We start from the raw sequence: 12,190 nt of genomic DNA, 5'->3' as shown, positions 1-12,190 counted from the left end.
CCCATACGCTGAGATTCCGAGGCTACAGCCGAGGGCGAGCTTCTCCTCGGATAGGTCTAAGGGAACTCAGAGCTTCATTATGAAGGTCAAGGCACAACTCTGGAAAGACTAATGGTTAAAGGGAGAAACCCTGAATCTTCGAGGTACACCGGTGTTAGAAAAATACCAAAAGAAAAGGCTGCCACCACCACATTAAAGACTCTACACCTACCTCCCTGGCCGCATTGATGGGGAAGTGACCCCTGAACAGTAGAACTGAAACTTCTGGTCACTATTCAAAGGTACTAAGAAAAGAAATATCTAGGGGGGAGGGGGTTGGAGCAACACGTGGATAAAGCATCAGAAAAAGAAGTATTTAAGGGGGATGAACGCCAGAGAAAGGGGTTGGTCGGGAATAAAGAAAGAAATTAAGAATTGTAACTTCTAAGAGAGAAAGAGAAATAATACAGAAGTAGTCCTCGGCTTACGTCCGAGGAGGTCTATTTGCAATTATCATTTGTTATTTACAAGTGTTTGTAATTTTTAGCCTGTTATCAAGTTCTCAGTACCTCTAACCTAGATTTCAAGCTCACACTCAAAAAATTTTATTGTTTAAGGCTCATTGGGTCTGAGCCCGTAATTGTCTTTGGGTCCAGGTGCAATTGTGCACTTACAACTATGGTTTCAATTTTTTCTTATAATTTCACGCGATTTACATATTTATCAAATTGACTACTGTGATGATCATGTCATTTTTCCATCCATAAGAGCTAACAAAAATAGTCTTGAAAGTCAAATTGGCAAATATGAAACCTCAAGGAATTATAAGAAATAATTGAAATCCTAAATATTGTTTTTGTTATTAAATATTTTTTAGTTTAAAAGAGCTAACAAAATTTAGTCTCAGAAGTCACTATTGCACACCATCAATGTGATGGTCACTCCATAAGTAGGAAGTTTTTGTTGGGTGTTTGGGAGAGGGAGGGGAGGATTAGGATTCAAGTTCCTAGGTAAGAGCTTCACTCACATATATACTTAAATTAGATTAAAGTAAAATGTCTTTTTTGTATTAAAAAGAAGAAGAAGAAGAAGTTAGTCTTAGAAGTCAATTTGGTTCGTAAGGAAATTTCAAGGAGTTATAAGAAATAATTGAAATCCTAAAGGGTATTTTTGCAATTGAGCCTTCTAGAAAATACTTAAAATAAAGAATTAAATCCCTAACCTTAAGGAATTATTCTTTTGTTTTTTTGTTTTTTTCGATGGGAGAGAGAGAAATAGTGTTAGAATCACATAGAACACTACATACATCAAATTTCTTATTTAAAATTATAATTGTCTAGTCAAGAGCCATGTAACTCCACTGCTTAGTATCTCTTGATGTTTCAAGCGAAGACATTCACGGCTCAAATCCTTTCACCCTCAACTGTAAAATTATTTTTAAAAAATTACTATTTTGTGATGATGATAGACCCAATCTTGTCCCGCCCAATTTCAATATTGTTTTCTTGATCAGATTTCTTCATAGAGCAAAATATAACATAATTTTATTGTCTGAGAAGTTTAAAATACAAGATGTCATCCTCTTACTCTACAGGATGTCTTGACACATCATCTGCAGATAAAAAGAAAAATAAAATAAGCTAATTTTATTGTCTGGGCAGTTTTATAGATCTCTCTCAAGATTCAAGGTGTCTTAGGTACTGATGTTTCTTTGTTATCACTGAAATTATGTTTCAAGAGCCCTGTTTACTCCAATATAAATAGAAAACAACGAAGTATTTCTTATGAAAAAACATATGGAAAGTGTTTCTATCAATAATCCGTGGACTTTTTGAATTTGGAAGCATTTACCTGCTTATTTTATTAGGGCTGGTTCTATTAAGCAATGTAACTTTATTTTACATTATAGGGCCGGGGCTAGTCCTTTACTCCTTTTTCCTAAGCAATTCCGTGAATATGCACACGACACTTTCATATCTCCAACTTCAAGCCTACACCTGAGTCATTTCAATGCTAAAGCATTCTATTTATTATATGAAATAATCTTCATTTTTATTTTCTGCCACTTAACACATTCATATCTAGGATATGTTACTTTACATTAAATACTGACTTATAATAATATGTATCTATCCATGTGTATGTGCATCTATGTATAATATGTACATATGAATGTGTATTTTTCATTTGCCAATTCACTGAAATATGGATGCATGGATAAAGGGAATGACATGGGAAAACTGTATTCTGGCCAAGGCTGGTGCGATAACCTTAACTGTGAACTGCGGAGTGCAGAGTTCAAATCCAACAGAATGCATTGAGGCCTTGGCCACACAAGATCATTGTGCAGCAGAAGATGGAAGAGGAAGTTGGAGCAAAAAGAAACATTATGTGTTGGTAATGTGCGTGTTTGCAAAGGTATGGATTGAAGTGGTGGCAGAGTTGACAACATGACAAGCCTAGTGTGTGTATAATTCTCTAATGAATTGGTGCTAAATTCTCTAATTGATGCTTATGGAAAATGCAATCTTGAAGGTCTACTTGATTAACAGCAGCTCCACAATGCTCCCAGGATTAACTAACAGGCACATTCATGGTAGTTGAAGGAAAAAAACTTTATAACTAACAGGTACATGGTAGTTAATTGAAAACATAAAGAAAGAATAAAAAAATATATTAAATGAAGTAGTAAAATAATAGAAACTTTGATATTAGGTGTATTATAAAATGAGTTGTTAAAATGAACAAAGTAACTTTTCAAAATACTAAATGCTATATTTTATAGCATTCTTATTGAGAATGCTCTTAAGCCTAGGATTTATTCGCTTCTTTGTTTTTTTTTTTTTTTTTTTTTGTATTCTTTTGGTTTCCTTTTTTAGTGAAAGTTTCTAATCAGTTCTCAAAAAGAAAAAAAAAAAAAAAAAGAATTCCTCCCAATTTAAGAACCTTGACGCCAAACTAAATGCCTCCAAACTCTCACATTTATCTATTACCTATCCAAATTTATTTCCTTTTAGCCAAAACTTCACACAAAATAAGATTATAAAAAAAAAAAAAATACTTAGAAGAGTAGAAAAATACAATTTAGAAAATTTTTAAAAAAAATTTACTTAGAAGAGTAGAAGCATTATAAGCTCTTTATTTTGACTTTTCAGGAAGCATTACTGACACTTCTAAGAGTGATCTAGGCCATTTAGCTTGTTCTTTATGCTCTACTTCTAGCTCCTCTTCCTCTTTAAGCTTTCCCTAAAATTTTCACTTTTGAGAAGGAAATTTTTTCACAATTTGGATGGCCATTTTTATTTTTGGTATATAGTTAAGGTGACAAATTTTGATTATGCCCCATTGTCTAGTGATTTTGTTTTTAGCCATGTTCTGTAAAAATTAATCTACGATTCATGATAGGAAAGACCGAAATCTAAACTCAAACCCAGAGAGTATGTGCAGACTTTTTCAATATCATAATAAATTATTATTAGTCTCAAAAATTTAAACTAACCTTTTTGAAGATGATCAATATAATTAATATAATTTTTCCAACAGAAATCATCCATTCACATTTTTTTCATTTTTTATTGTTTATAATGATTTTTGTGGTAAAATTGTTTAAAGAAACCAACTGCAATATACATTTCATTAAATTTTTTAAAAAAATAATCATTTCATTAAATTGTTGAAGTCATAATAAGTCATTAAGTTCTAATTAAAATAGTTTTATTTAGTAGAATAAATTATATATAAATCAATTTCAACTAGGAAACCAAAAGAGTCGGTATAAATTTGAATGAAACCAAAGAATCAAACCCAAACCAAAGACAGCTCTTCTTCATCTATCAAGTATAATCAATGACCCGAAGTTACAGTTGCTTGAAGAAAATTCTGAAGTAGAAATTGAAGACGCAATCATTTATTTGGAAGAAGAAGATTTTACATGATTATGCTTTAGGAATTGATATTGAAGAATCTAACGATGAGGAAAGAAAGGTAGAGATTGAAAAGCTGCAAAAAAGAAGAGAAGAAAGGGTTGTTTGTAAGGCACAACGTGAAGAAAAAGAGGAAGAGGAAGAGGAAGAGGAAGCTGAAGCTCTTGCTCGGACTCTTGCTCAGAAGGACTGTTCTGAACCTGAAAGAGAAGAAGAAGAAGAAGAAGAAGAAGACAGGTCTATGTTTATTGTTGTTGTTAAAGAACAGCAAAGAAGGATTCAAGAAGCCATGGGAACCCGAACCAGGGAGGAGGAGGACGCTGAAGAAGTGAAGCTGCTGGAATCTCAGTCTCATGACGAGTGCAAAGCAAAAAAGCCAAAATATACAAACCGTGTTCACACTGGATATGTGTGGAACAAATACAATAGGACTCACTATGATCATGACAACCCACCTCCAAAAGTTGTGCAAGGCTATAATTTTGACATCTTTTATCCCGACCTTGTTGATAATACAGAGGTTCCAACCTACACTCTTGAGGAGGACAAGGCTAGCAACAATGGTGAGACTTGCATTATAAAATTCCATGCAGGGCCACCTTATGAGGATATTGCCTTTCGTATTGTAAACGATGATTGGGATTATTCTTATAAGAATGGATTTAAATGCACCTTTGAAGGTGGGATTTTACGTCTGTACTTCAACTTTAAACGCCTAGTCTACCGTAGGTGAATCACAAGGGGAGGGAAGTTTTAGAAGATTGCACAGCCAGAGGTTTTCGAAGTTTGATCATGAACTTAATTATATCAGAACTGAACATTCATTCCTTTGTCTTGTACCTATTTTTCCTTCCATTTTTTTGTTACTGATTACTGAGACCTTAATTTCCTTTCGATCAGTTTAGTATTTTTGTGTTAATAGATTTTATTTTTTGTTGTTGTTAATTTTCAACATGATCTGTTGTGTGATTATCAATTATTATAGTAGGGAAAAACAAAAGGACTATGTTGTTAATATTGTGATTATGAGTAGAGAATATTGTTTTTTAGGTGTTCACGGGTGATTTTAAGCACCCTAATATTGTTTGGGTCTGGTTAATGTGTGTCATAAGGAACATTGTTATTATTTTTTCAATTCCCAAGAAATTTTTTTTCCAAAAATAATTAATTATTGTATGCCCTAAGGGCACACATTAGCAAAATTCATATTATTTTTCTACCCTGTCCTTGCATATATACTTCTTCTTGTCATCAACTCTCACTCCAAAAACTATGTTGTTAAGATTGTGATTATGAGTAGAGAATAATGTTTTCCGCTTTGTTTGGTGTTCGTGGGTGATTTTGACCACCCTAATTAGGTAGTGCTGCACAGATTCTAGGGCCCTTATATCTCTATTTTCCCTACCCCTGTCCTTGCATCAATGTCAACCATCATGTACATATATATACTTGCGATTGTCATCTTCCTTCTCTTTTGTTGTTTGGAACGCATGTGGTTCCTAATTCTTCTATTCTTCTCAACTCCATCTTCTGCAATTCTTCCTCCACTATTTTCAACTCTGAATCCTTCAAATCTGCATCATACTTTCAATTCCCTCTAATCTCCAATATCTCCTTCCCTTGGAGCACACCTTGCAGTGCCAGCTCCATCTCTTCCCGAGACAACTTCATCTCAGTTTGCAACTTGCTTTTCTCTTCCTCGGACTTAAGTAATTCAGTAGCTTTACCACCCAAATGCAATTTTTGTGGGGGGATCTATTCTTTCAGCATTTGTCTATGGCAAAGAGAACTTTTTCTTCCCCTTGTTTCCTGTTTTCTTCCTGCAGTTTTGCTTTCAAGCGTGCAAGGTTGCTCCTCAATTCAACTTCAGATTGCTGAAACTTCCTCATCAAAATAGTGTACGTGTATTTGTGAAGACTTTTAGAATAGCAAAACAGCTACTGTGCATGCATTGAATTTCACTCTTAGAAGTGGCCCATTGAAGTTATAAATGGTTCGGAGTTGCTCTTTTATGTTTCAATGCTTCATATTTTTTATGTTTGGAAGGATTAAAAGCATGATTATTGCTTTCCAATTTGCTTCTTTTGCATAAATTGCTACTTCATTATTCCTTTTTTTTAATAAGTAAAAAGGAGATCATATTCACTCTATAAACTTGAAGGGGAAATAGAAATCATTTAGACTTCGTTGATTTATTACGTGAAGATTATATTCAAAAAGATCATAACCACGGTATTTATTTACCCTTCTACATCTTGGCTTGCAGCAGTACCTTGACCAAAAAATTACTCCATGAGATTCAAGAGATCTAAAAAACCAAGAAAAATAGATGACTAGATGCTACCCAATGTGGTAATCCAATAATACAAGGATTATAATAAAAAATGTTAAATGACATAATTGGGGAATTCAACAGCATTAAAAAAAAAAATCTACGACTCCTTTCTTGCCAAATTATCCAAAAGATACACAGTGGAACTGTTCTCTGCATCTTGGAATGAGCTTTCCTGTTGAAATCTTGCTGATACTTCAGATTGTGCAGCATAGTCTTTATAATAAAACTACCCCAATTTTGCATAAATTTCTACTTCATATATCAATTTTTCTACATCTCTTCTGCATCAATTGTTGTTAGGGTCAATCTTGCCTTCCTCTCCCTAGATTTGAATGATGTTTCCGTGCACATGCAGCTTCATTCCATCTAATTCACCTTAGGCATGTCATCCTTAAAATACAAGGTGTTATCCTCTTCCTTTACAGGATGTCTTGACACTTCGTCTGTGGATAAAAAGAAAAAGAAAATAAAATTAGCTAATTTTATTGTTTGGACAGTTGTATAGATCTCTCTCTAGAGTCAAGGTGTCTAGGGTACAAATGTTTCTTTATTATCACTGAAATTATATTTCAAGAGCCCTGTTTACTCCAATATAAATAGAAAACAAAGGAGTAGCCTAAGGGATAAGGTTGTCTTACCTTCAAAATATGAAAAGTGTTTCTATCAATAATCCCTGGACTTCTCAAATTTAGAAGCATTTACTTGCTTATTTTATACTTTAGGGCTAGTTTAATTAAGCAATGTAACTTTATTTTACAGTATAGGGCTGGTCCTTTTTCTCAAGCAATTCCATGAATATGCACAGGGCACTTTCATATATCCAATTCAAGCCTACATCTGAGTCATTTCAATATATGGTGGATTGTCTTACCCGAGGATGTTATGTTAAGAGGTTGGACAAGATTATGTATGATTAACTTGTAAACTGCATACATCATTGGAACATCCTTGGCCGTATAACAGAGACCTCTAGCTTAAAACTTACAACTAAAAGTCAGGCTTCTTCCAAAGCCAAAACCACACAGTTCAAAACAATGAGTTTAAAAAATAACTTCACTACAAAGCTGAATTATGAAAATTATTCAAATGCACTAAAATTACTCAAACTGACACATGGAATATATTCTGCAATTGTTGCAATAGATTTTAGAGGCTTTTCTGAGTTATTCCTCAGAACGCTAGCTTGAATAGTATCTACATTCTAAGTAGAACTAGTCAAGAAAAGAGAATGATAGTCCAAGTGAGTTGTGACTGTAAACAAAGGATACAATATAAAACCAACTACCTAATAAAAAAGAAACCATTAGAACTCCCAATGATCTCGTACAACCAAAATAACACCTCACTTCTAAGTGGTGCTGTATCCATTTGGTAGCAGTGCAAATAAAAAAAAAATGAATAAAATTAAAGGGGCTCAATCTAAATTATAGTACTTAAATTCAAGAACAGAACAAAGGATCTGCTCATTTAAATGAAAAACTTGTTAAATTACAGAGTAGAAACACTAACCACATAGCTCGTCCCGATTCAAACAATGAAACTACAACAAAGTTTAAAACAATAATACAAATAGCACTCCCCAGCTTTCTCTCTCAGTATCTGTATTGAGGAGGCTTGTAAGGACCATCAACAGGAACACTTATGTATGCAGCTTGAGCAGGAGTAAGTTTGGTAAGCTTAGCCCCAAGCTTTCCAAGATGCAGGGCTGCAACCTTCTCATCCAAATGCTTGAGCAGGACATAGACCTTCTTCTCATACTTTCCAGTTCCCCTCTCCTTCCAAAGTTCAAGTTGAGCAATGACTTGGTTTGTGAAAGAGCAAGACATAACAAAGCTGGGATGCCCAGTTGCACAACCCAGATTCATCAGACGTCCCTCAGCAAGGACAATGATACTATTATTGGTCTCTGGGAACACCCAACGATCAGTCTGTGGCTTGATTGTGATGCGCTTTACACCGGGGTAAGTTTCCAGACCATGCATATCAATCTCATTGTCAAAATGGCCAATGTTGCACACAATTGCATTGTTCTTCATCTGCTTCATGTGATGAACCATTATGATGTTCTTGTTCCCCGTGGTGGTCACAAAAATGTCAGCTTCTGAGACAACATCTTCCAGTGTTAGGACTGGAATGCCTTCCATAAAGGCTTGAAGAGCGCAAATTGGATCAATTTCAGTCACAATCACACGAGCACCGGCTTGCTTGAGAGCAGCAGCACAACCCTTGCCAACATCTCCATATCCACAGACAACAGCGATCTTGCCAGCAATCATGACATCGGTGGCTCTCATGAGACCATCAGGGAGTGAGTGTCGACATCCATACAAGTTATCAAACTGCATTAACATCATCATAACAGAAAATTATAAACTTTAAAAATGTGACCAAAAAAAAAAAGCATCTTTATGATACAAACCCAAAAATAAAAGACCTACTTTTTCACCTCTATGCATCATAGATTAAACCTGCATTAATTAAAACTGTACAAACTACAAATCTAACACTGCAATCTTCCTCAGGTACAAAACCAAGTAGAAATGCTATTTGACTGTAAATATCAAGATTTCATCAAAATTCAATGCAGTGACTGCATGGTTAGACCGACCCACCATGCCTACTCACATCAGCAATATGTTTGGTTGGTGAGATAGAGCTAGAGTAATAAAATGTTCAAAAAACTGGACTCAATACAGTATACAGAAGTGAAAACCCTAACGGAAATCAGAATATTTTCAAGCTAAAAACCTCCGATAAAAAAACTGCTACTTTCCATCTCTATACATCACAAGGTACATTGACCATGTCAAAAATCTAATTCTCCTAAGAAGAGTGGACACCACAAAATGAGTGTCCCTGGCCCAACACAGACACACCAAGGATACTCTTGCATGCGTGTTATTGTTGCGTGCATGTCCTCACTGTTTTGGGACTAGGGAGGAAAAATACATATTTTTATTTTTAAAAACTCCTTAGATCTATGATATGATTATAAACATTTTTTTTTGAGAAACCAGCCCAAAAGGAGCTGGGAATTTATTCATAAACTTAGAAAACTTAGTGAACATCCCTTACAACATTAGCATCCCTTAATACAAGGGTGGAAATATCAGGTGGAGTGTCCTCCAACCAGTCCTGAAGACCTGTTTATAAAGATTTTGATAGTTGTTATATACTTTCAAAACTTAACATAAACATAAAATATGATGCCTAAAAATAAATAAAACAAATCTAATGATATTTATTAATAAATTAGTAGTCCATATTGTGTCCTAATTTTTCAAGAATTGTCATGTCATTAGTCCCTAATTTTTCAATTTGTATCTATGAGAAGTGCTACATCCACAACATTTTCACAATACTTTCACAACAAATTCTAGGTAGTACATCGTTATATGTTCTAATTTGAACCCACCTCTAAAATTACTTTTTTGTCCATCAATAACAACCCGCCACTTAGGATTTATTATGAAAATATTGTGAATATAGCATTTCTCTTTTCACTCATCTCTATTCTTGTTAGCGGTTCTTTAGCATTATGTTTTGCTGATCATAAATGGTAGAAAATAACAATAAATTCAAAACTGAGTTCCATTTAACAAAAATCCACATAAACATAATTTAAATCTAAATCATCCCCATTTAAAATATATAAAAAAGCCACCTAAACAGAATCTTAAATCATGAATTCAAAATCTAAATAATCTCCATTTCTAAACCAAGCATAAAAAACATAACCTTTCATCATGAATTCAAAATCTAAATCACCATCATTTCTAAACAAAGCATACCTTGCTCTTAGTGACAGAGTCATTGACATTAATGGCAGGAAACAACAAGGTCCCATTAGCTTGCATTTGATACAACCTCTTAACCCCAGTAGTAGTTTCCTCCGAAACACCAACCAACCTTTCCTTCATCTTCCTATACCTAGCGGGGTCCACAAGCAACCCATCTTTGATAATCCTCAACACAACCCTAAACTCCCCATTTTCACACCCATTCACATCAGGCAACTTCCCACTCTTCTCATACTCTTCTTCAGCTTTCACCCCTTCATGAATCAACAAAGTCGCATCTCCACCATCATCCACAATCAAGTCCGGCCCGCCACCTGTATTAAAATTGTGGGTAAGTGACAAAATTTACCATTTTCTAATAAATAATTTAAAACACATCGTCATTTAACATTTTATCAGAACAGGAGATTCATCGTCTCTCGTTTAAATCCCACCTGCTGATTCCCACTTATTAAAAGGGAGTTTAAGCTCACACATAACACGAGTATTAGAATTACAATTAAGTAATAAAATTCATCATTTCTTAATAACTAATCCTAATATATTCAATAATTTAACATGGTATCGGAATCTCTGTGTCTACGTTACAGTTAAAAGTAATAAAATTTACGGTTTCCTAAAAGTTTTAAGCATAATTTAAAAACCTGGGCCCCAGTCCAAAGCCTTCTCCGTACACCACCAGTACTCTTCCAAGCTCTCGCCTTTCCACGCGAAAACAGCGGCGGACTCACGGGCAATAGCGGCAGCAGCGTGATCCTGGGTTGAGAAGATGTTGCACGAGCACCACCGGACTTGGGCACCGAGGGCGGTGAGGGTCTCGATGAGGACGGCGGTCTGGATTGTCATGTGGAGAGACCCGGTGATGCGGGCGCCTTTGAAGGGTTGAAATGGGCCGAACTCACTGCGGCAGGACATGAGTCCTGGCATTTCGACCTCTGCGAGCTCGATCTCGAGGCGGCCGAAGTCGGCTTGGGAGATATCTTTGACTTTGTATTCGCTGCCTGTTGGGGTTTTGGAGACAGTGAGCGCCATTGGCGGTTGGGAGTTTGGGACTGTGGGGAACTGTGGAGTCGTGGACTGTGTCTGTCTGTGTGGAGGTTTTTGTTTGAAGTGAGGTGTGCGAATATTAATATATAGGGGTTTTTGGCGGGATTGGGAGACCACGTCGTTTATTTTATTTCTTATTTTTATAGATAGGTATTTGGATAGTGGAAGAAATCACTCGCTATGTTCAATTATTTATTAAGAGTAACTCTCTTAGTACCATGACAATTTCCACAATTACGTTAACATGGCAAGTTGTAAGTAGTGAAAAAAAAAAAAGGTTTATGTGAATTTACAATTTTACTATTCATAAATCACCACATGAACAAATAGTGACAAAATTTTGAAATTGGCTAGAGTGTCCGATTAAATTATTTATTAAATAGGTTAGACACTATATTCGATTTACTCATATAATACATTTAATAAATGAGATAAAGTTGAAGTTGACCGGATTTCAAAAAAGAAAAAGTTGAAGTTGGCACAACTTATTTATTAATTAGGTTAACATATTTTTCTACTCTTGTTGAGAGAGTATTTGGGTAGCAGACTCATTAGTTTGTGATATGACGTAAATTTAGAGGCTCAGAGTGTGTTTAGATAAAATTTATTGCTGAAAATTGAAAATACTGTAGCAAAATAATTTTTAAATGTGTAAAAAGTACTGTTCATGCCAAAAATTGCTGTTCATTGGCCTAAAATTATTGTTCATGGCCAATGAACAGTGACAGACACACTGAAAAAAAGAAAAAAAAAAAAGGGAGCCCAGACGCTGGACGTGGACAAGGACTCACTATCCAAACACATTCTCAATCTATTATACTATCTGTCCATGAGTATTTTAGCATGTCTCATGGGTAATGAGTGAAATAGTTTAACCAAAAATTGACTTCCTTATATATTATTAAAAATTAAATAAAAACTTAAAGTTAATATATTTACCTAATATTACCTATTAGCAATTTTTCATATTTTATGAATAAGTATATAACTAGGCCCTTGCATAATATATCTATTTTTCTATCCCTGTCCTTGAATTCATAATTTTATACTTGTTTTTTTGTTGTTTGGGACAATTCATGTGGTTCCTAATTCTTTTTGTTCTTCTC

General features: G+C 34.8%; 1 protein-coding gene across 2 annotated transcripts; it reads right to left on the bottom strand.

The window, feature by feature from the left end:
- Positions 1-6,345: 6,345 nt before the first annotated feature.
- On the bottom strand, positions 6,346-11,135 carry LOC142630686 (adenosylhomocysteinase-like). 2 transcript variants are annotated; one of them, XR_012843414.1, is made up of 4 exons: positions 10,682-11,135; positions 10,029-10,351; positions 7,747-8,576; positions 6,346-6,680 (listed from the first exon to the last, which is right to left on the bottom strand). XR_012843414.1 is itself a non-coding variant. In XM_075804710.1 (3 exons), exons 1-3 carry the CDS (start codon positions 11,067-11,069, stop codon positions 7,830-7,832), a joined length of 1,458 nt encoding a protein of 485 aa, XP_075660825.1. In that variant the 5' UTR covers positions 11,070-11,135; the 3' UTR covers positions 7,648-7,829. The 2 variants fall into 2 exon arrangements, 1 of the variants encoding a protein (XP_075660825.1); XM_075804710.1 differs by lacking the exon at positions 6,346-6,680 and having other exon boundaries at positions 7,648-8,576.
- Positions 11,136-12,190: the final 1,055 nt, after the last annotated feature.

Source organism: Castanea sativa, chromosome 4 (assembly GCF_040712315.1).
Source record: "Castanea sativa cultivar Marrone di Chiusa Pesio chromosome 4, ASM4071231v1".
NCBI classification, from domain to species: Eukaryota; Viridiplantae; Streptophyta; class Magnoliopsida; order Fagales; family Fagaceae; genus Castanea; species Castanea sativa.
The sequence above is the reverse complement of the archived record's forward strand: the minus strand, read 5'-3'. Positions and strand labels throughout refer to the sequence as shown.

Bases quoted from the DNA above. Each gene is read 5' to 3' on its own strand.
- LOC142630686 (XM_075804710.1), bottom strand. From the start codon at position 11,069: ATGGCGCTCACTGTCTCCAAAACCCCAACAGGCAGCGAATACAAAGTC. The intron at 10,352-10,681 runs GTTTTTAAATTA...ATTTTAATACAG, and splicing joins GGCTTTGGACTGGGGCCCAG to GTGGCGGGCCGGACTTGATT. The intron at 8,577-10,028 runs GTATGCTTTGTT...ATGTTAATGCAG, and splicing joins ACTCTGTCACTAAGAGCAAG to TTTGATAACTTGTATGGATG.